At 41.8% G+C, this 27,710-nt stretch overlaps 3 protein-coding genes across 6 annotated transcripts; 1 reads left to right on the top strand and 2 right to left on the bottom strand.

The window, feature by feature from the left end:
* Window position 1: 1 nt before the first annotated feature.
* Window positions 2–10,588, bottom strand: LOC135339004 (ras-specific guanine nucleotide-releasing factor 1-like). Its single transcript, XM_064535092.1, has 21 exons — window positions 10,232–10,588; window positions 9,833–9,939; window positions 8,763–8,910; window positions 7,709–7,813; window positions 6,945–7,049; window positions 6,543–6,691; window positions 6,355–6,434; window positions 5,746–5,822; window positions 5,229–5,456; window positions 4,646–4,763; window positions 4,183–4,358; window positions 3,734–3,904; window positions 3,373–3,489; window positions 2,958–3,177; window positions 2,164–2,396; window positions 1,631–1,926; window positions 1,473–1,560; window positions 1,155–1,352; window positions 696–893; window positions 325–393; window positions 2–247 (listed from the first exon to the last, which is right to left on the bottom strand). Exons 1-21 carry the CDS (start codon window positions 10,493–10,495, stop codon window positions 137–139), a joined length of 3,258 nt encoding a protein of 1,085 aa, XP_064391162.1. The 5' UTR covers window positions 10,496–10,588; the 3' UTR covers window positions 2–136.
* A 10-nt stretch (window positions 10,589–10,598) lies between these two features.
* LOC135339007 (uncharacterized) lies at window positions 10,599–21,640 on the bottom strand. Of its 3 annotated transcripts, XM_064535099.1 has the most exons (12): window positions 21,430–21,640; window positions 21,055–21,116; window positions 20,913–20,996; window positions 19,826–19,969; window positions 17,076–17,165; window positions 16,449–16,573; window positions 15,562–15,661; window positions 15,303–15,407; window positions 13,656–15,163; window positions 13,315–13,481; window positions 11,596–11,822; window positions 10,599–11,097 (listed from the first exon to the last, which is right to left on the bottom strand). In XM_064535099.1, the coding sequence occupies exons 1-12, from the start codon at window positions 21,458–21,460 to the stop codon at window positions 10,726–10,728; spliced, it is 3,015 nt and encodes a 1,004-aa protein (XP_064391169.1). In that variant the 5' UTR covers window positions 21,461–21,640; the 3' UTR covers window positions 10,599–10,725. The 3 variants fall into 3 exon arrangements, with proteins under 3 accessions (XP_064391169.1, XP_064391170.1, XP_064391171.1); XM_064535100.1 differs by lacking the exons at window positions 20,913–20,996; window positions 21,055–21,116; window positions 21,430–21,640 and adding an exon at window positions 20,705–20,865; XM_064535101.1 differs by lacking the exons at window positions 16,449–16,573; window positions 17,076–17,165; window positions 19,826–19,969; ... (1 more) ...; window positions 21,055–21,116; window positions 21,430–21,640 and adding an exon at window positions 15,840–15,990.
* Window positions 20,892–27,663, top strand: LOC135339005 (elongation factor-like GTPase 1). 2 transcript variants are annotated; one of them, XM_064535094.1, is made up of 14 exons: window positions 20,892–21,346; window positions 22,019–22,086; window positions 22,135–22,219; window positions 22,808–23,079; window positions 23,373–23,438; window positions 23,503–23,547; window positions 23,612–23,727; window positions 23,790–23,913; window positions 23,982–24,061; window positions 24,347–24,606; window positions 24,755–24,854; window positions 25,090–25,196; window positions 25,354–26,990; window positions 27,422–27,663. In XM_064535094.1, exons 1-14 carry the CDS (start codon window positions 21,250–21,252, stop codon window positions 27,608–27,610), a joined length of 3,246 nt encoding a protein of 1,081 aa, XP_064391164.1. In that variant the 5' UTR covers window positions 20,892–21,249; the 3' UTR covers window positions 27,611–27,663. The 2 variants fall into 2 exon arrangements, with proteins under 2 accessions (XP_064391164.1, XP_064391163.1); XM_064535093.1 differs by having other exon boundaries at window positions 20,893–21,346; window positions 23,609–23,727.
* Window positions 27,664–27,710: the final 47 nt, after the last annotated feature.

Below are 27,710 nucleotides of genomic sequence, written 5' to 3' on the forward strand. Positions count from 1 at the left end.
GTAAAAGTCAAATAAATCATTGGAATTCTGTTGCAATAAAAAAAGTATATAAAAATTAATTATAAAGAATGAGAGAATGAAGACACCAGTGATCAAAATAATTAAGTGAAAAGTGAAATTTGTTTTGTGTTTGTGCTCATAATTGCATGTTTATTGATATCGCATCTTTGTCATCAATCGCCTTGGCAACTTGATAGAGGTCATCGTCATTGCCTGGAATTTCTGTGCACAGCAGCACTTTAGAAATCTGCACACATAGAAAAAAAGTGTATAATTGTAGAAGACTAGACATAAGAGAATTAAAAGGATCATGCAGCCACATACCTCAGAGATAAAGGTGAACTCGTAAGGGTCTTTCTGATACTGGAGGGTATCACTGACCAGCCTCGTACACTGTAGGGGCGGGCGGAGACAGATAATCAAAAGAAGACTTACATACATTACGTACTTACAATCACATGACCCTAAATGGTTATCTGATTGTGTGTTTGTACAAGCAGCCCTATGCTCTAGTTTTCGATCAACAAGTACGAATGCAGGAAATAACTAGGAAACTACTATAAGAATTGATCTCTATCTGTCACTACTACGGGATGAACCATTAACCTAGAACCCTGCTCTTCACTCATTGGTCTAGTCTAAGATTCTATATAACAGTATGTAGACGCGATGATTTAGTGACAAACTACACTCACTCTTCTCATTTTGCTGAAATTAACGAGGTTATCCTCGATGACTGTGGGTTGTACCTCCACTAGTCCGGCTATCTCGTTGAGGACAATGCCCAGATAGGGGACCATAGGAGGGCGGGCTCTCCTCGTGGACCCTCGCAGCTCCTTAAACCGGCCGTCAGTGCTGCTCAATCGTTTCAGGGAGCGAAACTCTTGACGTAACTGTGTGTGTGTGTGTGTGTGTGTGCGGGGGGAGGGTATATAATCTTATATTAATTAGGGAGACATAAATACACTGTAATTCAATTCAGGAATGTACTTGGTATATATAATTATAGGAACAGTGATGAGGTATCAATAGACTGATTCTTGAATCCAATTAGCTATATATAAAACAGGTCTAAGATTTGGAAAAAAATTACCAAGGCTGTACAAAAGCTAAAATTATATGAGAATTTTGATAACTGCGTACAGGCTACTCACATTCTTAGGGATGAGCTCCCAGGCCGTCTTGTAGCGCTGTACAGAGCCATGCTCGAGTGCAGACATGAGCTGGAGGAGGGTGCTGAAGTTGTTGAGCTGCTTACACTCGGCAGATGCCTGGATGAGAAACTCTATGGTCTTAGCACGGTCCACCAGGTAGCGTTGCTTGGCAACACTCCACATAAAGAACAATGACATCTGCATAAACAGCATAATTATTGCATGTACATAAATTGTCGCAACTGTTAATATAATATTAGCATAATAATTTTGTACATGTACATGTACATGCATGTTTGAGTACACATGTACACTTACCCGATTGAAGTGCTCAAAAATGGTGTGAAGGTTAGGAGCCACCTTTGCCTTCTGATCACCCTTTGCTTGAAAATATCTCAAAATCTCACTGCGAGCGAATGCCAAAAAATTAAGTGGTGAAACAAAAATTTAAATTGAACAGTAAAATCAAATTTTACCTGTTTTCTATTCTGCTGAAGAGGGTGGCTTCAATTATGCACAACTGCTCGGCACAGTCTCGCGGTGACCATAGCAACAGGCACTCAAACGGCTTTTTGGGTAGATGAATTGTAGACTGCATGTTCATGAGTTGAAAAACTTGACTGGGCTCTTCAACCGGGCCTTTCTGCATGACATAAAGACGACTCACATCTGAGACAGCTTCTGTTTCTTTGAGAGAGAGGGTTCGTGCTTTGCAGGCGTGTTCTATGAGTAGCTCCAGCTTTGTGGCTAGTTTGCTGTCCTCTCTGAAGTGCTGTGTTGTGTGTGCGTGTGTGTGTGTGTGTGTGTGTGTGTGTGTGTGTGTGTGTGTGTGTATGTGTGTGTGTGTGTGCGTGTGTGTGTGTACGTGCGTGAGAAAGAGTAGTACTACGTGCGTGGGTGTGTTAAAGCAACTGTATTGTATAGATCAAAGCGAAGTAGTATAATACTGTAAGGTACATGTATGATCATGACCACACTATAAGCTATACACTGTACGTGTGAAACTCACATGAAAGTGTTTGGAGATCCAATGTTTGAGTGCAAAGAATATCCCAGTGATGGTCCGAGGTGTTATCTCCACAGCTGTGGCCGAAGCCGAGCGTTTCTTGTTGGGAGAGAGTGGTATACTGATCCCGTTGGTACGAGGGTAAGTGTGGTTCATCCTGGGGGAGAGATTTCCTCCGTTAGTCAAGGCTGCAACGTGGGGAGTGATGTCAGCTGAGGTGAGGGACCCACTAGTAGCTGAAGAGGAAGACAAGTACACACGATAAATTGTTGCGTTCATGATGTAGAAGTTTAATTGAGCTTCTGTCAACATGTACACTAAGTTTGCTAAACACTTAAACTTGCAAGACACAGTGTACCTACATGTACATGATTATATGTAGGGGCCTGGTGAGCTTGTAAGTTACCTTACAAGCTCATATACATGTACACTGACTAAGCGGCGTAGGAAGCAATTTCTCAATGGGAGGGCTCTAGTTTTTAAAAAGTACGGCTATCTATTGATATAAAGTCATCTCTATAACCTAGAAATATGGGGGGAGCCCCCCCTTCCTACGCCACTGAGTATATTAACCAACTGACCGTATAATCAGGTTAATAAGCGCACTTGCATGGTTAATAAGCGCACATCAACTAATAGGCGCATACTGGTTAGCAGACCAAGAGCCTTGATAGAAGGCACATGGTTCTCTGCCCGACAACTGGTCTCCACACTTATTTATACGTATATACAAACCACTACTGCATCGAACTAATAAATACAGTACTTGCCTGCAAGATAGCGGCTGCCATACTCACCCCTGATGGAGGAAATGGCGTCCTGAGGTGAGATAGTTCCACTGCGTCTCCTCTCTCTCTCATGGAGGATCTCCTCGTAGTTCTTGTTCAGGTACTCGAGGACTGTGTGGGCGTTAGTGTAGAGGTCTAAGGTCATTAGGAACGTATTGAGGAAGTCCAGACCGTAGTAGTTGACCTTGACGAGACGCTCCAGCAGACTCTCAACACTGCCACAGTTTACCTGTTTGGTGTGTGTGTGTGTGTGTGTGTGTGTGTGTGTGTGTGTGTGGGTGTGTGTGTGGGTGTGTGTGTGTGTGTAGCTATATAGTGTGTACGTGAACAGTGTACAATCATGAGTGTACACAGCTAATCCAGACTTGCATGTTTTAGAAGCAAATTTTATTGTAAGTTCAATAACAATCATTATGATGCTCACCAGTTGCTCTTTCCCTGTTTTGAAGGTGCTGTATCGTATGAACGGAGAGTCCAGCTCCACTGGCACTCCAGCACTCTGACTCTGTATGATCTTGTTCTGCTTCTCATTCTCAATGCACTGCAACAATAGTAAAGCTACCTCAAGTCAATGCACAACACTCACACACGACACCTTGTTAGCCCGTAGATACCATGACTACAATACAACAAATGTATTTTATTAACGGGATACTAAGAAAGTTGTAGGTATAGTAGGGATACTAGAATACAATGGCTCCACGGAGGCACTTTTCTCATGTAGATCTCTCTCACCATCACACATACAAAGCACACACCCACACACTCCACACACACCCCCTCACCTGAGAGTAGTCGGTCATCCACTGAGCCTTCTCGTTGATGGTGCTGGCTATTAGCGTGAGTGACTCCGCCTCCACCTCCCCCGGGCACTCGATCCTCATGCCTCGGTAGTGGACCTCTACCACCTCAGAGGATGTGCACTCGGACACCTTACACTGCCTCAGGGGGAACACCTGTAGTCCAATTACATGTATAATAATAAGAGTTACGTATTCAATATTTACAACCACTGATTGCTTTCAGTTTTAGTCGGAAGTCCTCCACACATTAATTTTATTGAATTAAGAAAACAGAGGCTATATAGAGTTGATACTGTAACACCTTTCAGTCGAAATTCCTCTATTTTATTGAAGCTAAACACAGAGGCTATATACATGTACATTTAGTATAGATTTGATACCACCTTCTAACTTACTCAAGCTATTATTATGGACATGGCTTAATTAAGCACCTTGATGATTCTGTAGCAGTCTTGTGGTTTCTTGGTAACCCTCATGGTAACCAGCAGGTGTTTAGAGAAGAGGAAGCAATGTCGTGGCTGTGTCCGTAGTCTGCCCCGGGTGAGAGCGGTGAGGGAGGTGATGGAATTAGTGGGTTTGTCATCAGCTCGTAGGGCTTGGAGGAGTCCTGCATGAGGTACATAGTTCAATGTGCATGTCAAGCTATATTTGTCAACTTTTGCGCTCCCAATTCTTTCTCTTGACTACAGCTATATATATCCATATAAACTATGCTATCTGGATGATATAGGGCTATATATAGATACATACAGCACATGCATCATATTGTGCAGCATAAGTACTTGTAGAGGCCTCTAGAATTATGCAGGTTACCCTCCATGATGATGAAAGTGATACGCAGGATTCTTTCCTAGAGGCTTAAGTTATAAAAAGTTCTATATTTACGAGGCTAACCTTGTCTGATGAGTATCTGCTCCTTATCCAGCAGCTGCACACAGCCTCCCTCAATCATGTTCTCAATCTTGAGTACCTGACGAATATTCTCACTCTGTGTCACCTCATCCGTCACCGTCTATTGGGGGGGGGGGGGGAACGTTACTCTATTATTATTTACCGTAATGCTAGAAATTTAGTGTGTGATACAGACTAGTGCTATTTATGTGAGCGCCTATCATAATTATATGACATCATTATTATTATATACATTTGTATCATGTACACAATTACTTTATTTGAGACCGGCACAATCGCCATTGAAATCGCGGCATTTAATCTAGCAAATTAATTAATCGCATAATAAAAATCGCATTATGTTTTTACATAGCCTCAAAATTGCCCAAAGCGCAATCTCATATATAACTAGCACTATGGAGATATCCTTAGACTCCTTTCGCATTTGAGATTTATCAAACAATCATAGCTATACATGTGCAAGTAGATACAGGATGTACTTCTAGTGGTACCAGGTGTACTCCTGGTGGTGCTTATAACTGAGAGTACGCGTTTCCATAGTAATTAAAGTACACGAACCACTCACCTTTTGTATAAACTCCAGCTCTGTGATTGTCTCAGTGATAGTAACGTAGTCAACGTGCTCTGTGGGTGTGTGTGCTTTCAACTCTTGCAGGTCTTGTATGTAGGAGGAGATTCTTTTGAGGGGAGTTACAAGTAGGGAGTCCAGTGACACGCCTGCTGGACCCGGCCGCCCCTGGATTGTTTCCAGGAAGGACTTGAATGCAGGCTTGGTCGTGAGGGCTAGGAGCACCTATGTGAATACGGGATTAATTAGCCTACTAGCAGACCACATAAAGGTTTTATATATATGGAGCATGATATTTCCAGTACATAAATGTACAGCTGATATGGAAATCATATCAGATGTGGAAGAAATATAACCCAAGGAGGCAATGTTCATAGAACACCAACCACCATATGTATACTAGGCCTGGTAATATTAATTGTGTATAATTATACATGTACAGCATAGAACCATAATTATAATTATGATTCTATGATGAGAAGAATCAAATATATGAAAGTGTTATATTCCTTACATCCAAGGCATGACTGTGGTTCCCTATGAACTGGTGGTAGATATCCATCATGGGCACAAACAACTTGAGAACATCCCCTACGTATGATGAAAGAAACCATAATTACCATAATTAACAGTAAACAACTAATTTGATGAAGTACGATAGCTATGCTACTAGTTCATATATGAACAAATTAAATCAACTATGGCAGTTCGAACAGCAACTGTTGTGCAATAACAGCATATGGGAATGTTTATGTTGTCTCAAGCATCGGAACTTCATAAACATCTGCTCAGCTGCACTGTATCTTAATGTGATGCGTTAACAACATTATTTTTATGTTTATATTATAACAGTTATTATAATTATACAAGATATGATTTGTTGATAATTAAGTTAATACCGTATAGTGAGTATATTTCGAGGGTATAAATGTTCGTGGTTTTCGTGGATTAGGCATGTAACGCGAACATTTATACCCACAAATTTATTATCACATGCATTGCATGCTGCAGAAAGGCATGCTATTTCGCGAAAATTAAATCCGCGAAAACCTTTCCAAAGTGCATTTCCGCGAAAGTTTATACCCTCGAAATATATACCCGCTATACAGTAGTCATTACTCACCAAGGACCACCACTGGCCACTTCTCAATCTTCGAGTGTAAACCACGAAGATACAGCTGATGGAACAGGAGCAGCTCCTCACTATGGTGATTGATTTAACATAAACATGACTACAAGATAACAAGCAAAAACAAGTTTGGGTAATAAATGAAAGTGAAAGCTTACAGGAGGAATTTGTGGTACTCTTACCAATTTCTAAAGATGTCTGTGACCTGTTCCTTAGAGAGTGGTGGTTTCCTAGAGCCTGAGGCAATGTCACACTGAGGTAGGTACTCTTCAGCCAGCAGCTGCAGCTGACTCACGTAATCCTCCTCTGAGGCCACAAACTTCCATATCAACTGCATGGAGTGGATCAAGGGAGCAGTCACTTCATACACTTAATTGCTATAATATTATAAACTGAGATTGGTAGCACTTTACTGCTGTACAATGCACAGGTCAGCTATATAATTATGGCAGATACATGTAATAATTACAGCACTGTACAATCACTTCTTTTTCAATGCTCTCGTATAGTTAGCCAGAGCACAACTAAAGACATCCTACTAAAAGTAGCTAGTCAGACAGAGACAAGTTAGCTGTTGTGTGTACCTGGTTCCTCTTCTTGAGCACTGCAGACTGGGGTGAGTCAAGGTAGTCCCTCACCACACGCTTCCAACGTCGTCTGATGAGCCACCCACGAATGTAGCTTTGAAGCTGTGTGTAGTGTGTGGAGTGTGTGAAGTGTGTGTATATAGTGTGTGAAGTGTGTGGAGTGTGTGGAGTGTGTGAAGTGTGTGGAGTGTGTGAAGTGTGTGGAGTGTGTGTATATAGTGTGTGCAGTGTGTGAAGTGTGTGGAGTGTGTGAAGTGTGTGGAGTGTGTGAAGTGTGGAGGAGTTACTTATTAGTATGATCGACACTGTGCTGAGTCTGCATTGTTATGACTGACAGCTAGCTATAGCTGATATTGTTAGGTAGTGTGAATAACACACACGTATGTGGATGACTAGACTAAAGTTAGAGAAACGCTTTGAATGAGTCTGAGCCATTAGTCAAGTTTCATTACAGAAGCCACTGTTTCAAAACTATCAGCTTTTTTTTCAGAATAACTAGATCAAAGCTCACAAACTGCCAGTCAAAATAGACAAACTTGTTTATGTATCAAGTATGTTTTAAGGACTAACAAAGTTCATCAAAACTGTCAAATATCAAGCCAGTCAATACACGTGCATACTTGCTTGTCAGTACATAATTCAGTCCACAGAATGCAACACTATATATGTGGTACCAGAATTCTTTAAATTTCCTTCCGTATTTCTCAGAAATTCAGGAAGCTTTTCCCTTATCTACCATTGTGATAATCTGATGCACTCACCACTCTAGCTTGTTCGTCTCTATTGGAGCTCGTCTTCTCAGGGGAGGCACTGACCACACCCAACGATGGTCTCTTTCGAGTGTGAGCAGGAGATGCACTTTGAAGCTGTGAGGATGTGTGGGTGATGGAGTACCAAGTAGGTATTCACTGTCATAATTTATATGAAAACAAATAAATGGAGAAACCCCTAGTCGTGTGTGGAGAAAGAGTTACGCCTAGATATTGCCATGCTACCTGACAAATCTTTTGAGTGTGAGCAGGAAATGTACTTTGAAGCTGTGAGGATGTGTGGGTGATGGAGTACCAAGTAGGTATTCACTGTCATAATTTATATGAAAACAAATAAATGGAGAAACCCCTAGTCATGTGTGGAGAAAGAGTTACGCCTAGATATTGCCATGCTACCTGACAAATCTTCCGAAACCTCAATCAATAGAAGCCAGGCTAAGCTTTGTGTTTAGGAAGCTAACTAAGAAACTTAAGACTACCTCACACCCGATGTTTCAATTCAGCAGTAAATGTAATGTATCACAACAATCATAATATACACCGTCAGCTAGAGCACACAAGCATTAATGCTGCTTTATACATCAAGGCTTTCTCCGTGGTGTGGGAAAATCTACAAATTGTCTGACGAGTATGGTCAGCAAACAAGGAGAGAGTGTGGCCTCTGTCTGTACACACAACTAAAATGAGCCAATTTACCACAGAGAAACAGTGCCCTTTGAGGGGAGGGGGCTTAAGCTTGTCAAACTATAGCCATACATAAACTCCACTACTGTATTATAGCCAAAGGTACAGGACTCTGGCAATTACATGTGTTTCGCCAGCTAATATGTAAGTAAATGCATGTAATTAAACCGTATAACACTCACAGAAACGCTCTATAATTATAATTATAAAGCATGCAGCAGGTACATGTGTCACAGACCTCAGACCTAGAGAGAGCTTTTAGACTAGCTGATACAAATGAAACACTTCTCTTATCATCTATGATCAATTCCCATTGATCATTTGCTTTTGGTATCAAATAATGGATACAGTGTTTACTTACAGCTCCTCTGAGGTGTTGAATGTCTTCCTGTGCCTGGAGGTTGGCTTTGGTGAGGTGGTCCACCTCTGACTTGTTAATGGATAGTGTGCCCCTCAGCTCTACACACAGGTCTCTCTGTTCCTCTAGGTCTCGCAACAGCTTGCTCATACTGTGTGCATGAGTGAGGAAACAGTGGGTCACTACTGCATGGTGAACCTGGATTGCTTCAGCCTTGGAAGCATTAGTCACAAGTGCATGAAACTCAGTGTATGTCTGTGGAGATATAGTAATCTCTACGTGTTTATTACATCTGTGTCACAGTCACAAGTGCATGAGACTCAGTGTATGTCTGTGGGGATATAGTAATCTCGACGTGTTTATTACATCTGTGTCAACACACTGGAGTTTTTTAAGCTGTCGCAACTGACAATAACATCTGCTCTCAGAGCATATTATTTTGTGTACATATGTTAGCGTCACAATATAGGTCATGTGGTACATTAACACACGTGTATATAATTATTGACAAGTCCTTTAATTCCCAAACTTACGTATATAAATATAATTATGACTAAAAGATGACCTATCTCGGAAATTGTGACCACAGTTTACTCAGTAGGGTCTCATAGATAGTAACATTTCAACCAATAAGTCTGTCAACTAAAGGAAACCAGTAGACAGCACTGCATGTGAGTCAGCTAAACAGGCTCACCATGCAGTGTGTGTGTGTGTGAATGTGTGGGTGCTATCCCAGAATCGTGGGGGAAGACAACGTTAGACTAGAAGTACTTCACACAGGAAATCATTAAGATACCACATGCAGGTGCCCTGGCTAACAAGTAGACTTAATAACCAACACCGAATTTTGATTGACTTTCAGTAAAGCTTTCCCTCCCTCCCACGATCGAGACACAATTATTATTATTATTATAAATAAACTGTAAGTCAGTAGGTGTATTTTAGGTTGCAAACAGGATATGAGCTACGTGGGTCTAATATAAGAGTCGATAAGGTCATTTAAGTATCGATACTATGAAAAGTCCATGACTTCGTATATAGTCATGACTTTTTGAGGAGAGACTTGAACTCACTTTGAATTGTTAAGAGCCTCGATCCAGCCGTCTCTTTCCTTGTCGTCACGAGCAACAAAGAAGTGTATCCTGTTGCTCGACCATTCACTGCTCACGCAAAACCCACCCTGGAGGAAAAATGATATCATTTTAAGTTTGTGCAATGGTGCGTGTAGTATCAATTGCCTTTTAATTACGTACTTCAATACTTCAATAAACTGGAAAAAAACAACGCCAATGAGTATTAGGCTGGCTGACATGATTTGCTGACTGTACTTTATAGCAGTATGCAGTGCTAATCACTGTTTCTGCGACCTTGTCAACTATCACCCTGCATGTCTCTCTCGTATTAAAGCTCCAGCATACATCATTCATCAAGATAATAATATAGATGGAGCTGTAGCAAGCTCAGTACTTCACCTCCAAGTTAGCCACTGGCAGGCCAAGTTGCTCCACAGGTCTGCAGTTAGTGCCCTCCAGAAACACCACTCCCAGAGGTTTGGGGGAGCTCTCACCCTCAAAGTAAAACAGAAAGTTTCTGTACAAGCAGCACCATCTCTGAGACAGCTTCTTGAGTTTCTGGTCACATTTCTGCAGATAAGCTTTCTTGCAGCCATGGGCCCGTGCCTTGGCGGCTAGCTCCAGCAGTTGCAACTCTTCAAAGCGTATAGTGTTTGTAGGCATACTTCTGTTATTGACTCACTCAAGCAAAGCTAATTACAAGCTTTTTACAAGCTTATTTACATCTATGTGGTTTTATGAAGGTCAATCAGGAAGTTATTCTCACTACAGTGATGACGATTCATGACGCAATCAATAAACAAACATACGTTGCTATAGTGATAAAATTATTGTGTGAAGTTGCTGATTGACAAAACCCAACATAAAAATTACATGGCAACCTTGCATACAAATCAACTAAGAGTTTTTGCATACTCTAGAAGAGTTCTGTAGCAAAATTCGTATTGTTCTTCCGTCTGAATAGAATAGGCTCTCTGCAATCGCATTCTCCTGACAATCCCTTGCAAGTTCACCCTCCTTTTATCAGCCAGTTCGTCGATGGTGTTATCCAGTGTACAGAAAGCTCCACTTCTGCCCACACCAGCACTGCAGTGGACCAGTATAGGAGGACCATAACGGTGCTTGAAATCTCTGCTGTTCTTAGCGATCTTGGCTTGAGCTTCACGGACTGCAAACAGTAGATTGAGGACACTAGTTCCGCTGGTTGGGACGCCATAATCGGGCCAGGCCAAGAACTGGAAGTGGGTGAGTGTCCGTTCTTCACCCTGCATAGGCATGAGAGTAAACTGATTAGAATCTGCAATACCCAGTTCAGAGGATTAGACTGTTCGGCTATGGATGCCTGGGAAGAGTCAACCCATACAAAGCCTTGAGGCTAATAAGCACTTCCTAAAGGGAAAACTGAAAAATCCCTAACACAGATGATCAAAATCTTTCCCCCCTAAAATTAATGCCCTAATAAGCACTTCCTAAAGGGAAAACTGAAAAATCCCTAACACAGATGATCAAAATCTTTCCCCCCTAAATGCCCTACCTAAATGATGTAACAAGAATGATGTCTCTTTGCTTATAGTTTACAGTAGCAGTTACTAGTAATAAAATTAATGTGAGTTAATGTAAGCAATAAGACATCAATAAACAACAACAGAGCAACCCACCCACCAGCAGCAAATCAGTAGAGTTGCACTGACAAACAATAGTGATGCTTTACCAGACAACAAACTCACATTGTACCAACAGAACTAATGATCTCTACCAAATACCTTCCTAGCCACTTTGAGTGTCCTCTGCTCAAACCCGTCCAGCATCTGTATCTGAGTGACCTCCACAGTGATTTTTTGATGGGTGACACACGTACCGACTTTCTCCGGCCAGTACTGAGCACATTTTCTCTTCATCATCTCCACGCACTTGGTCACCATGACAATCACATGCACTTGCTTCTCCCATACCATTCGCCAGAAGTCCGCCACTGTCTTGTCTTTAGGACCTGTGTGTGTACATAATATTATATTATATAATACATACCGTATATGCTTGATCAGAGGCCGCTCTTGTATAAAGGCCGCACTCAAATAGTAGCCTCCCTTGCTAGCAAAATGAAACATTTAGTAGCCGCTCTCAAATAGTAGCCTCAGGGAACTTTGACTCTAGCATTTCTGCACGAGGCAGCAAAAAAATTATCAGCTAGCTACATGTACGTAGCTTCTGGGTACAAGTAGCAGCTTGTTATAGTGCTTCACAAAGATTTTCTCATGGCAGATTGAAGTTTATGCAGGTGAAAAGAACTTTTGATGACAAACTAAAGGTTGTTGAATTAGCTGGAGCTAATAAACGCCGCTCTTGAACAGTGGCCTCTCTCGAATTGTAGCCTCCTCTTCCAGCAAAATAAAACGTTTAGTAGCCGCGGCTCCTGATCAAGCATATACGGTATATTATATACTATAAGACTTTAAGTTTTCTATTTATGACAGAGCTAGCTAGCTAAACAGTACATTCCATCAATTTTCACAGTTAGTATGTATTTTCTCATCACTATACAAACTAGAGCACTAAAGTGCAAACCCTCGGCTGATGACATGACATGATTATAAAGAAACCAGAAGAGTTATATAATGCAGTGCATGTAGTGATGAATAATTATCATGTATGACTTATTGAACTGTGTAGCACCAGCAACTCAGGTGCTAAACCAGACTGGAGGCATGCTGAAACATTTGAGAACAGGATATTTATATGCACTGTGGACTAAGATCACAGCAAAGAAGCCTGGAGTCTCATGCAGAGAAGTATGGCTCCTGGAGTAGGATCCCAGAGTCACAGAGACAAACCAGACACAATTCCAGCTTTCTATCGTATCGACCCTTTTCCACAAACAATCAGTAATTATTGGCTTATGTTTCGAATAATAGCCTCACCTAATTATAATGGTTTATGTTTCAAATAATAGCCGCGTTTAGTAGTACGCAAAAAGCTTCTTAGGTTTAGCTCGCCTTTTCTGCAAAACAAAGACTTCTTTGCAAAATCTGCCAAATTTTAAGCCTTAGTTTTAATGCTACAAGTTTCCCTACGTACAAATCATGATGCCTAAATCACCAGGTAAGCCAAACTGAGCGACAGACACACACAGACAGACTGACAGACTACTGTAACCGAGGCCGCCTACACGCCTCGGGTTAATGAGAATGTAAAATATGAAGCTTTCACTTCATTACAAAAATAAAGTGTAGGCTCCATTGACTTGGCAAGCTATCTAACAAAGTAAACTGAAAACTTTGATGCAAACTACCTCATAAATTTTCACAATTAATCTTTCTATTCGTTACAATAATCTCTTCATTAAGTTTGCAAACTATGGCATCATAAGTAAATACATCTAAGACACTGACAACCACATGTAGTCACTGCATGTTATGTATTATATTAAAGGGGCTACCCCTAGGAAAAAAAGAAAAAGGTCTTAGTGCATGCATGTCACTAACCTTGAGTGAGGATGAAGGCCTCTGGTTTGTTGTAGCCATTGACGTAGTTGGCATGGATATAATCTGAGCCCTCCGCACCTTTTCCTGTGTGTGACTTCAGCTTCACCCTTGTCTCATCGTAGCAGACCACATCTTTGTAACGGTTCTTGGGCAAGTTATACTTGAGTCTGCAGAGGAGAAAGAACAGTTTGTATCAATAATTAGTCAGCTTCAAACAAAGAGTACAATTTATTAAATTAAGGAAAGGCTTCGTCAAAAATTATGTGCACTACAAAATGTATTGAAAAGCTCTACACAAGCAAACTGAATGATCATTACCACACACTATATAATATTAATACCTGCAAACGGTGTAGCGCCCACTAAGAGGCTCATTCTTGATCCTGAGGTACTCCTCTGCCAGACCATTCCTCCCTTTGCTATCGATATGTCTCTCAAGCTCCTCCAAAGTCATCAACTGATTGCCTTCATCAGGCCCGAAGTTGGCATAAATCACTGCCTGTACGCCGGGTGGTCCATCTTTGCCGAACAACGTATCGTCATCTGAAATATAGCCGTCATCAGATATTTTACAAACTGGCCTGGGTTTGAAACTGACTTCCTCGTATGCTCCGCCCTGTGTTGGAACCAGATTTAATTTCTGACCAACTTCCTGGTACACAGGTGGTTCTGGAGGGGCAATGGTTGGAACGGGGGGAGCACGATGGTTACTCGGACCCGGGACATGGGAATTGGAAGAGGGAATACTCACATTCTGATACAGTTGGGGGGAGGGGGCAATAATGCCACTTGGCTGTACGAGAATGGTGTCTTGACCGTTCTTATCGGCTGATTCTGAAATTCGTAAGTTTTGCGGCACAACGTTTTTATACTCTGATTGCATGCTGCGATCGAACGATCTGGTCTTCTTGTGTGGAGATTCTGGAGGCAGCATCGCTTCCCACGGTCTACAAGCCACCTCCTCGTACTCAGCACTACTGCTGTTGTTTGCAGGTGGCTTGCTAGGCACCAAATGTTGTGGAGGTAACAAAGATGTCTGCCCCTGGTCCAAAGAGGGGGATTCCCCTCCTTTGGAAAGCTGGACGGGTATGAGAGCTTTCCTCCCTCGATTTGGTTTGTCTCCATCAGAACCAGTCCTTCCCCTCGAGTTTTGATGAATGGATGGCGAGCAACTAGCTGTCAACACCTCGTCACTGACTCTCTTCTTAAACACATTACTACTCACTGACGTCGAAGCAACAAAGGCTTTCGATTCAGCATCTTTACTCCTGTTCTTGAAGAAGCGAGCTGAAATGCCCTTTCGTTTTGAAGTTGGTGACTGTTCAGTACGTTCATCACTGAGTACATCGGGATGACTAGTAGATGCACACAGTGGTTTTCTATTGCCATTGCTCGGAGGTTTTAGAGCTGCTCTCCCCTTGCTGACATCGTCGGTTTGTTTCTCTGATGGTGTTTCGATCGAATGGGCCTTGAACGGCTTTACAGGTGGTGTGGGGGGATGGCCATTGGATGGTTTGCCGTGATATGAAGATTTCTTTGTGAACGGGGAGGATGCTTTCTGTTTGAGTGGTGTGGGTGGGAGTGGCTTGTGTGAGGGGGTGGGCCTTTGAGGCTCGGTGGTATCGTTAGTTTCAAACATTCGAGTTAAACTGTTCACTGTTCTCGAAGAGTCAACAGCAGCGGCCGAGGATCTCACAATTAGATTTCGCTTTGCCATTGGACGAGTTGTCTTAATCGAACAGAACGGATAAGTAGGTTCTTTGCCAGGTGTGTAGGTGCCACCCAGAGAGAGGGGGAGGCAGGCAAGGTCAAAGTACAGTGACAGTTCCGAGTGGGTAATTTGTTTTGCCTGTGTGTGTACGTATATAGAGAAAGTTAAACACATGTGAGAAAACATAAACAATTACACAATGTACGGTATAGGTTAGTTGTATTCACTACAGATACTCGAACATCTGGATGCAATGATAACACGTACATGTACATACCTTCAGAGTTTCTTGTTTCAAGAAGCGCAAAATGCCTTGGCTCTTTTTAATGGCTGGAGGAGTACCAATGAAGTAGATGTCCTTGACATACAGGGGGTAGCCGTCCTGGGGGAGGGGGGTATGATGTCAATAAGCATAATTCACACAAACCAAGCACTGAAATAAACATATCATCAACAAGCTAAGCAATTTTTGATTCAGAGACATGCAAAAGAAATCATTCCTGTGCATGTACACAGCAGAAGGTTGGGTGACTTACCCTAAGCACGGAGAGTATGTTACTGATGTAGCTGGTGGCAGTGAGAGATGTGTCTCTCAAGTCCATAAGAAACACAACACCGAACTCTTGACTCTGTTCACTGCAGGGAAGAGGGAGTGGAGTAGAAGATAAACTATTTGCAAACTGGCTGTAGTGCTACAGCTATTACTTGAATCAAGTGATCTTACAGAGTCACTACACACACGAAAACACACACACACACAGATTCACTTGGGAGCAAGCACTAAGGTATATATAGTAAGCACAGCTTGATTTACCTAGCTCAGAGACAAACTAGAGAGCTAGCTACCAGAGCTAGCTACCACTGCTATCAGTAACTTCAAGGATGTTTTTCTAAGCACAAAACAATCCTCTTAAGGCAGTTGGCAAATAGTTTCACCTAATGACAAACAGTATCTACTTAAATTGAAAGTTATCACAGTGAAAACACACGACAAAATAAACAAGGGGGAGAGCTAAATATGGCAGTACCAGAGGCTTCAGCATAAAGACTGTTTAGAGGAAGCAAAGACACATCTACCTCGTATTAATAGAAACATTCACACTATATTGATATTACACTATCCCTAGCGTGTGTTGTGAAACATTGTGCCATTACTATAATAATTATTTGATTGCAGCCACTACATGTATGTATGTATGTACCGTATTACTAGAATGTTTTGCGAGCATCAAACATATGCGAATTTTGCGAGTGTTGATCAATTCGCATAAATAAAACCTTAACCAGTGCCGGTAGTTACACACGATCCTTGCCAGAAATAGTTAGATCGCAAAGAATCAATTTTTCTGCTGATTTGGCTCATTACCAGCAAAATATTCTAGTAATATGGTATGTGTGTACAGCACCAGATCACATGACTTACTTCTCGGACAATTGATCTAGAATATAGAACAACAGTTGCATAGCACCCTTTGACTCAAAATGCTTGATGTCATGTTTGCAGCCAGTGAACACCACGATAGGAGCACCCTCCCTGTCATACGTACCCTGAGGGGATGGGGGTGGTGAATTCAAACACAGACAAAACAAAAAACAAAAAAAGTTCATTTCTATGTAAGTGTTTCACAATTTTGGCCCTCACAGATGGTGAATAAAATTTATATTGTACAAGGCAAGAGAGTGTGCAAATTAAGTGTACAAGCGTAGGCAATAGTGAAAGCAAGCATTGAAACAAGTTTGCTTTGTGTAAGTAGTATAAATTGGGGACAGTAATCAATGAGTAATGTACAGGGAAGTAATGTACAGGGAAGTAATGTACAGGGAAGTAATGTACGGGGGAGTAATGTACAGGGAAGTAACGTACAAGGAAGTAATGTAATGTACTTGAAAGTTAACTGCTGTTACATATACAATGCAGTCTAGATATTGGTCTACCCCTTTGAACCTAGATTACTAAAGCCACCTTTTTTGACATCTATACACCTTCAAAGGTAGGGGTACAAGTTGGCTAGTTAGTGACAATCAGCAGGTGCCAGCTGGCTTAACTCACAACAATCTCCATTTTTCTTGATCCTATTTCTGAGCACAAAGGCTCTCGATGAACTTTGAGTTTGTCCAACTGGTACGTCTCACGATGTTTCTGTGTGTGTGGAGGGTGGGTGGGAGTATGTGGGTGTGTGTGTGAGGTGTGTGTGTGTGTGTGATGAGTAAGTGTACAATGTATCAGTAGACACAGTGTTAGCCTCGTCACTAGGTCCATTTCCCCCCAAATACCACTGCAAGAGACAGGCTGGAGACAAGTCTAGCACAACACTAAACACACACTACAAACTCATGCAACTCTTGTCAACACTCCCACAGCTGTGACATGCACTAATGCACCCACAGACAACACCTATTCATGGATTGAACCACACAACCTTTACAGTTATTCATTATCAATACACGTATGTGGGAGCATAATAATGGGAGGTATAATAATGGGAGTAGTAAAAATGTATATAATTATGTGAATGACGTTGTAATGGATTGAAATTATGCACTCGCCGAATTTCGTGCTTTTCCTGGCCAATCCTAGCAACGTTTCACATTGCAAATGTTTTTTTAGTATATACAATAATTATTATCAAGCTGGTGTGTACCATAATAATTACGATAGTTTAAAATGACTTTTAAAATCTAAGTGGTTCACTGGAGTAGGTTAGTCTCACACTCTGACATTACAGAACACACACCCTACAAACTAACACCATAAAGGGACAGTTAATTGTCTCAAAATGTTAAACAATGTTAATAGATTCATCAGAGGAGAGTATAGCTGCCCATATATGGTATGCAACAGAAAAAACAATATTAAATTGTACACTTAATCAAGTTTAACGTCACTTGTGCCAATACCATGCATGGCTGAACTTGATTAGGCATATTAGGGCACAGTAAGCCTTACTTTGTACGGACTGATAATATGCTAAGAATTGGCTGGTCTTCAGGCTGCTTCAAGAGGACTATAATGAAGACCATGTTAGGCCTTGTTGCAAGTACAAGACAGGTACAAGCTAAACATGTAGATGTAACAAGATAATGACAAGTTATTAACAAAAATAACATACCGCATGTATTACCGTATATCTTCTAATTTATCGGACAGCAAAAAATAATTATTTTGGAAATTGTCCGGGTATAATTGGAACAGACTTTTATAGAGCATGCGAAGTGTCCGGAATAATTAGAACAAGCAAGCAGCTGCATGCGAGCTAGCTAAGTTTAATAGAACAGGGTACGACTGAATAGTTGCACTAGCTATCTAAAACTAGCTACTCAAAGGCTATCTAACTGCAGCACTCTAAGTCTCACTTGCCGTCTATGAATGGTAACTCAACTTTTCAAGGTATTGTCCGGATATTTAGAACAAATGTAATATTAAAGTACTGGAGTGTCCGTTGTATTAGAACAACGAAAATTGCCCAAAAGAGTGTCCGGGTAATTAGAAGTGTCCGATAAATTAGAAGATATACGGTACTACAGAACCTCAATTATCCAGCTTGGCAATTTTATCTGAAAATGTGTGTATCCTTTAATACGCAGCTGTTACCATGGACACGGCATGTTTATCGTCATGTGTAGACGCCCACGTGCACTGCTGTTTATCAACTACCATATTACTGGAATGTTTTGCGAGCATCAAACATTTGCAAACTTTGCGATGGTTGATCAATTCGCAACAATAAAATCTGCAAAACCTAAATTATTCCTAGTAAATACACACGATCATTGCCAGAACACAAAAGTTAGAACGCAAAAGGTCAAATTTTCTGCTGATTTGGCTCATTCACAAAGATATTTCACCTGCAAAATATTCTAGTAATACGGTATGAGGGTGTATCAAGGCATAGTTTAGTTATCTGGTCATTCAGTTATCCGATCTGCCTCTGGAACCAAAGTGTTTGGATATTCAAGGTTTTACTGTACAACGTTTTGCTGGTGAAAAACCTTTGCGAATGAGCTAAATCAATAGAAAATACTTTGCTATCGTAACTTTTGCAATCTGGCAAAGATTGTGACGCCATATATACTTGTACAGTGTATGTAGATCTTTGCGATCATATTTTTGTGAAGCCACTCGTATTCGCAAAGTTGATTCTCGCAAGACATTGTAGTAATACGGTAACTATATGATTACTTCCCTCTAATTCTATCAGACAATAATTTATTTATTGCCCACAAACAATTGTAATACAATAACTGACAAAGGCAATCGCAAATCAGTTTATACTATAGATACATGCAGGTACATGTACACACACAAAACAAAACATCACTTGTGGAGAACTGTAAACCTGGTGCTAGAGTGGGGGCTGACCCCAGTGTCATACAGTGTCATACAGTGTCATACGGTGTCAGAGCATGAAGCTTAGCATTCTCAATACAGGTAGTATAACTTATCCGTTATGGTCCTTGAGTGGGTGGGTATATTTCGAGGGTTGAGGGTCGCTGATTAAGCATGTACCATGAAATTTACACCCACGAATATATTAATAATTATTGCATGCATGCATGCATACGCCAAAAGGCTGAAACTACATGATCATTTCTAACTGGTTTTTCCGTGAAAATTTATATCCTCGAAATATACCCGTCCTCGAAATATACCCGCTATAATTATGGTATATACGTAGCCATGCTGGCACAAAATCCAAGAAATGTCTTAGCCCACACAGACTGACAATACTGTATACCTACTCAATTATGCTCACATGATGTGTGCATATCTCGTATGCTTACATGCACGACTAAACTTACCTGATAATTTTTGTAGATATCCATGGCCTTGTTGGCGTCGTATCGAGCTGCCTTCAGGTACTTCATAGCCACACCCATCTCTATAGAGTCCTCCCCTTTTTCAGCACGAAGTAAGTTCACATCACCTCGGAACACAGAGACATTCTGCAGGAGGGGGGAGGCCGGGGGGTAAGTACATGTAGCACCAGGGGGGTTAATGGGTGGGGGTCAGTAGCATCAGGGGGTTAGGCAGAGGAGGTCCGACACAAGTACCTCGATTAGGCTAAAATTGTCACATGCAACAACTACGTTGAATTTTGCACGTGACCAAGCCTAATTGAGGTACTCGTGTTGTACCTCCTCTGGGGGTTAAGGGAGGTAAGTAGCACTAGAGGGGTTAAATAGGGGTAAGTAGCATCAGGGGGGTGAAATTGGTGTGCATAATTATGTGGTGTACGCTACAGTTAATAAGCTCACGCTAAACAGAAAAACGCCTCTTAGATAACATACACAGTTTGTATATTATGTCTACGTAGGTATATACATGTACAGTGCTCAGTTATTTTGTTGAAACTAAAAGGTTTGTCAACAGTCAGCAGATCTACTTTAAGATAATTACCCCAAAATAAAGATGCTGATATAAAAATTGTAGTCATGTGAGGCATAATAATGATGTTGAAACTTTATTAGCTGATTTAAAGATGTATTTTTATTGTGAGGTGAATGTTTTGAAACAAATACTAGCTACAGATTCAATAACTCAAAAGCACTACCCCAATCATGTGATGGTAAGGTTTATATAAGACCCTAAAACAAACAAGCAAAGACACATATAATAATTCTAACACTTCCAAACACAACAAGTACAATGTATATGTACTATCAAACCGAGGCACTTACTTGGAAATGAGATTCTTGCAACATTGTAGCTTGTACAAACTAACACAGCTATGTAGAGCCCTTACAACAAATAGATCTATCAACACACTATGTTTAGTACTGGACACAGGGCGCAACTCTAGCAGCTTATATTCATTGCATACACTAGCTGCTATACGTCAACATTCCACAGTAGTGAATAATTAAATATAGAATGTGCTCTCATTACCTCTAAGTTTTCTTGGCTCAGGCCCTCGCAAAGTGGCTCCAGGTCTCCCATATTAAGAACAACTGGTACGGTAGGTCGTCGAACCTGTAAGCATTCACAGTTGGCAGTCAATCCACTGCAAACACAGATATCCACAACTCACCAAGAAGCGATTTTTCCTTGCTGTTCTTCTAATTATACGAAATCCCATCTCCACTGAGTAGCCTAATATTGTAAAATTAAATGTCCACATGGCTGCAGGTGATTGTGCAATCTACTCGAATCTATTAGCCTACTAGCTCTCCACAAGCCGGCCAGGCCATCTTGCTATAATATAAAATTTATCACTGGGACAGGCATGATCTCTACTGCTACTCTAACAGAAAAGGTCCAACGGCTGCAGAAGTCTCCATCCAACATCAGGAACATCTGCATTCTGGCCCATGTGGACCATGGTATAACCTATAACATGCACACTGGCTAGCTAGCTGCTATCAATATCTCAGAGAGTATGAGTGCTGTGTGTGTATCTACTTACCTCTTTGACTTTTGTCATACAAGCAGGCCATCGTGACCCGTCTAGTCTGTAGCTTGTTGCAAGACTTGCCTTGTAAAGACTGTCTAAGCTAGCTGCAATAATAATTCTATTAGCCTTGAGTTCAATCACAACTAGCTCTGTTTCCCTATCAAATATTGATGCTATACTGGCTATCTGACTGTATGCTAATAGTTAATTGTATGTCACACTACTGTATTGTCTCTCCACATATGGTTATAGTGGCATGTGCAAATTGCAGTATTTGCTATCAACTTCCTAATAAGCCATGGTCTTGTGTGCCCACAGCAGCTCTGCTCTGTATAATTGGACTTGTGATGTGTCTAGCAGATATATAGAGTGGAGTGCATTTCCTGTTTTCCCCAACCCTAAACTTTCTGATCTCTCGTTATCTTTCGCTCTTACTTGATTAGCGAGTCAACAAAACCCATATCAATATAACTAATTGGTGCTTTTTAGTGGGAACCCGTTTTCTTCTGGTGTTGTTTAAACTTTATAGTCATGCTTTTGTCCTTTAAGTATTGTTTACATTGTGCATGCACTACTTAACATGTTCTGTAACTTCCCTCAGGGAAGACTACACTAGCTGACTCACTGGTGGCTAGCAACGGGATAATATCTCAGAGACAAGCTGGAAAGGTGTGCATTTCGTCGCTAGACTTGTTTAATTGCTTTGTTCTCCTGTAGCTGCGTTACCTTGACGATCGTGAGGATGAACAGCTGAGGGGAATCACGATGAAATCGAGTGCAATAGCTCTACAATATATAACAAGTGAGCTTACACGTACCTATACACATGTCCTACACACACGTACCTGTACACATGTCCTACACACACGTACCTGTACACATGTCCTACACACACGTACCTGTACACATGTCCTACACACACGTACCTATACACATGTCCTACACACACGTACCTGTACACATGTCCTACACACACGTACCTGTACACATGTCCTACACACACGTACCTATACACATGTCCTACACACACGTACCTATACACATGTTCTACACACACGTACCTGTACACATGTCCTACACACACGTACCTACCTGTACACATGTCCTACACACACGTACCTACCAATATATCTCCCAGACACTGCCTCTTTTGATCTCAAACTTTGAGTGTTTATAACTTGAGTTAGGATTGTGCATTTTCACAATTACTAGTCTCTATACACATGCAATGTTAATTATATCCTAAACTCTATCTGTTTTGATATAATTATAGCTAACTTCATAATGGGTTAGGATTGTGCATTTTCACAATTAAAAAAAATACCTTCTATAGCCCTTTGAAATACCTAGTCTGCTCTGAGTATTGATACATGTACTTCTCTCTTCACAGGTCACAATGAGTATTTGATTAACCTGATAGACTCTCCCGGTCATGTGGATTTCTCGGGTGAGGTATCTACTGGCCTCCGACTCTGTGACGGTGCTCTGGTTGTCGTGGACGCCTTGGAAGGGGTGTGTCCTCAGACGCAGGCCGTGTTGCAGCAGGCGTGGGTGGAGGGGATCAAACCGTGTCTGGTCATCAATAAAGTGGACAGGCTTATATTGGAGCTGAATTACTCGCCGACAGAGGCCTACTACCATCTGCAGCAGATCCTGGAACAGGTGAGACCAGCCATGCCCTGAGGCTATAGTGCGTAGTGTATGTTAGGGGGTGGGGCTTCCTTTCTTTTGGGATGATTGCTACTTATAATATTATAGTTCCTTCAATTGCATTTGCACTGTGAAAAATTACTAGGATTAGCCGGGGAAGGCACCAAAAAATATTGAAACAAGGGAGAGATTGGAGTATATAGTAGACATGTAGGAGATGAAAGGGCGTCTAATTTACGGATTAATGTGGCGAGCCCAATAGTGAGGGAGGCATTGTCTAGCACCGTGTTTGATGGTGTGTGCAGGTAAATGCTGTGACTGGGTCACTGTTCACCACTGAGGTCATGGAGGCAGCTGCCACTGGAAACAAGGTACGGCATATACATGTACGTAACACTGGAACTAACCGTCCAGTAACAATATCTCTTCGTTTAGGATCATTCCACTGACAAGGACGCTTCTACACAAGAGGGGGGAGAGGTAAGATTATAATGTTATCCATTTGTTAATTGCATCTCACTAGTCATGTGATTCCACTAAGGAGGAGGTGGTGTACGACTGGAGCGCTGGTCTGGAAGATACTGATGACTCGGCAATTTACTTTTCCCCTGAGTTAGGCAACGTGGTGTTTGCATCCGCTCTGGATGGGTGGGGCTTCAGGTATAGTCACATTAAACACAATATACCTCTAAAAGATTTTAAATGTGTTTTCTCTTGTTCAGTGTCAGCCATTTTGCCGAGCTATACTCCAAGAAACTTGGTATCCGTGCCGACGTGCTCAACAAGACCTTGTGGGGCGACTATTTCCTCAACACCAAGAGCAAGCGAATATTCAAAGGAGCTCAGGTAAGAGAGATCGAGTTGTTCGAAAGAGATTTCGTCTGTTACTGTAATTTTCATTTCTGACACTGCAGGCCAAGGGCAAGAAACCTCTGTTTGTACAGTTTGTACTGGATAATATATGGGCAGTGTACGATGCAGTGGTTGTGAGCAAGTGAGTGTGCCTGTGTTGTCAAAGTATTTTTAGCGGCCGAAATTGAGTCAGAAATTGTATCCCATACTATTGTGTAGTTTTGTGTGCCAAGAAATTTATTACTGTTTATTTGTGTAGGGGCCTGCTGACCGTGTTAGACCAAACACTTGGACACACTTAGTTGTCCCCACACTTATTGTATGCACTGAGTGTACAAAGCACTTATACTCCCATTTAGCAAGCCCTCCTCATACACAGGCACACATGCACACGCACACACACACACACACACGCACACGCACACAGGAATAAAGAGCGTATTGAAAAGATCGTGTCGAGCATGCAGTTGAAGATAAGTGCTCGAGACTCACGCAACAACGACCCCAAGGTACACTTGGCCGCCATTTTCAACCAGTGGCTCCCGCTGGCTCCGGCACTGCTATCCATGGTAGTGGCCCACCTCCCTAGTCCAGAGCAGCTGTCTGGAGATAGAGTGGAGAAGCTGATGTGCAGTAATGCAAGAATCTTTGACTCCTTTCCTCTGGAGACACAGAGACTTAGAGATGGTGAGGACAGTTGGAGTTTCTTTTATTACTAGATAGATATCTTACATGTACCTGTATGTAGGAGAGATGTTCATGTGTTAATAACCTTAATGATATCTTCAAGTCTTCTTCCATTTGCAATTTTTATAGTTCCCTGTGTTTTGTGTAGATTTCATCTCTTGCAATAAGAGTGTGGACTGCCCAACGATCATCTTTGTCTCGAAACTCTTCACTGTTGACAGACAAACGCTACCAGTACACCAAGTCAGGTGAGTATGTTCACTGTAGCTCTCAGAGAAACTCTAGATTTTGATATCCACGACATTTGTGATTCAGGATCTTCCATATATGTACGTTTAGGCTTGAATATAGTTATTATGTCCTATACTTATTATGTAGTGCTGAGGCAGCCTTAATTGATAGCCTTAAAATCTAAATGAAGTTTCTAGGGTACGTACAAGTATGATGTAATAATTATGATGTTGTGTGATTGTTTCAATGCAGACCACTGACTGAGGTTGAGATAGCTGAGCGTAGACAGAAAGCCAGGGAGGCCCACCAGGCAAGGATGGCAGCACGACAGGAAGAGGAGGAGGCCACTCGTGAAAACGGTAAGTGCTATAAACTTTATAGACCTTCTAGCCAATTTTGAGACAGTGTTCGATCGTTAATATCTTCAATTCTTAACTTTTGTTTGACGTACATATGGGAGTTTCTCTCCTAGATATACAATTGGGTTTTCTTAACCACATATCCTTTCTCTTACAGAGTCTGCACCTAGTTCCACAAGTGCCTCGAGGCAAACCAGTTCCGAAGAGATTCAAGACCCCACCATCTTTCTGGCGTTTTCTCGAGTCTACAGCGGCGTTATACGTCGAGGACAACAGCTGTTCATCTTGCAGCCTCGCTACGACCCCAGCGATGACATCAAAATGGTCGATACTGCGCAAGGCCTCCCAGAACACTGTGCTAGCTTCACTGTGGGAGATCTCTATATACTAATGGGGAGACAAGTACTACCTGTCGACGAAGTTCCTGCTGGAAACATTGTTGGAATAGCTGGAGCCGAGGATTACATCATCAAATCTGCCACCATTTCGAGCACTCTAGCATGCCCTGCTTTTCGGCCCATGGTCTTTGCAGCTTCTCCTATAGTACGAGTTGCCATAGAACCCCTAAACGCTGCCGACATGCCAGCTCTGGTGAAAGGAATGAAATTGCTGAATCAGGCAGATCCGAGTGTGGAAGTGTACGTTCAAGAAACAGGGGAGCATGTACTAGCCACAGCCGGAGAGGTCCATCTCAAGAAATGTATCGACGATCTGCGCAAATCTTATGCGAAAGTTGACGTTCGAGTTTCGGATCCAATTATTCCATTTAGGGAAACTGTGATTCCCCCTCCAAAAATGGACATGGTGAATGAAGTAATTTCTAGCGAGAATGAGATTACAGGCCTCTCTACTCTTCAAGATTCTAGGGAACAAATGACCAATACCACAACTTCTCATAAGACTCAGTTGTTGAACGTGGAGGCTGTTTCGTTGCCTGAGGACGTCACAAAACTGTTAGAAACTAACTCCCAATTTCTTAAATCATTGGCACTACTAACATCAAGCAAACGTGAAGTCAAGCTCAACCAAGAAACAATCGAGAAACTTCTAGAACTGAAATCATCTTTGAAATCTGCATTCGAATCTCCCTGCCATGGCGATACCAAATGGGAAAATGCCGTCGATCGAATCTGGTCCTTTGGGCCGAAACACATTGGTCCAAACATTCTACTAAATTGTGTTTCTTCGTACCAACGTTCTTCTGTATGGAGTGTTCTTGAGACCCAGTCAACCAAGTGCCCCTTGAGAGACAACGATAATAGTATTGTGAGTGGATTTCAATTGGCCACACTATCGGGTCCGTTATGTGAGGAGCCGATGCGAGGGGTGTGCTTTGTCCTCCGAGAATGGAACGAGATTGAGCTGATAACCGAGGATGCGAACGGTCAGTCTAAAAGAGTTGGCCTGGACACCAAAAACATATCAAAAAATACTGGAGAACAAAATTTCGAAAACTCTACAAGTGTTTTTGCCCCAAGAAAGAAAATAACTTCTGGCCAGTTGATATCGTCAATGAAAGAAGCTTGCAGGAGAGCGTTTCTGGCTCGACCAGCTAGACTAATGGCTGCAATGTATACCTGTCGTATCCTAGCAACGGCCGATGTCTTGGGACGATTATACAGTGTCATTGGGCGTTGTGTTGGACGAATTATATCTGAGGAAATGATCGAAGGGTCGACTGTGTTCTCAGTTGAAGCACTCATTCCAGTGGCAGAGAGTTTTGGGTTTGCAGAAGAACTGAGAAAGAGGACGAGTGGTCTAGCCAGTCCACAGCTCGTCTTCAGTCACTGGGAGGTCAGTATAGTAATTCAACTTGTTTAGCATTCCTTTGTTGCTTAAGGTAACATAAGTAGAGTACCGTATAGCGCGAAATTTTCGAGGGGCTTAATTTTCGTGGATTTCGTGGGTTAGCAATCCTACACGAAAATTAAGTCCACGAAAATCGTTCTTTACCTGCTATAACGTGCAAGATTTAAAGGCGTGGCTTCCGGTAAGCAGTCATTCCGCGAACATTGTGCAACGAAAATGCTTTTAGAGGCCAATCCACGAAATATAAGTGCCTCGAAAATTTCGCGCTATACGGTATGTACATTCTTGTACGAATAGTATACTGAGTTTCTGTAGGTTTCTCATCTACTACTGTGTGTACAGTTTATTGATCAATTGGTGTATGCTATTTTGTCTTAACATTTTAACAAGTTACTGCTACATTCTATCTCGTGCAGGTGATTCCCAGTGATCCGTTCTGGGTACCCTCGACTGAAGAGGAGCTGCTTCACTTTGGAGACAAGGCTGACTCGGACAACGTTGCCAGGGGATACATGAATGCTGTGAGGAGGCGGAAGGGTCTTCATGTGGATGAGAAGATTGTGGAACACGCTGAGAAACAGAGAACTCTGAAAAAAAACAAATGAATGTTTTTTGTTTATGTATGTGCTATCATAATATCTGGATTTGCATTACTGTGGTTGATTGCACGTGTGTGTGGGTGGGGCTGCCCTTTTATGTTTTGTC

The sequence above is a fragment of the Halichondria panicea genome, chromosome 7 (assembly GCF_963675165.1).
Source record: "Halichondria panicea chromosome 7, odHalPani1.1, whole genome shotgun sequence".
In the NCBI taxonomy this organism is placed as follows: Eukaryota; Metazoa; Porifera; class Demospongiae; order Suberitida; family Halichondriidae; genus Halichondria; species Halichondria panicea.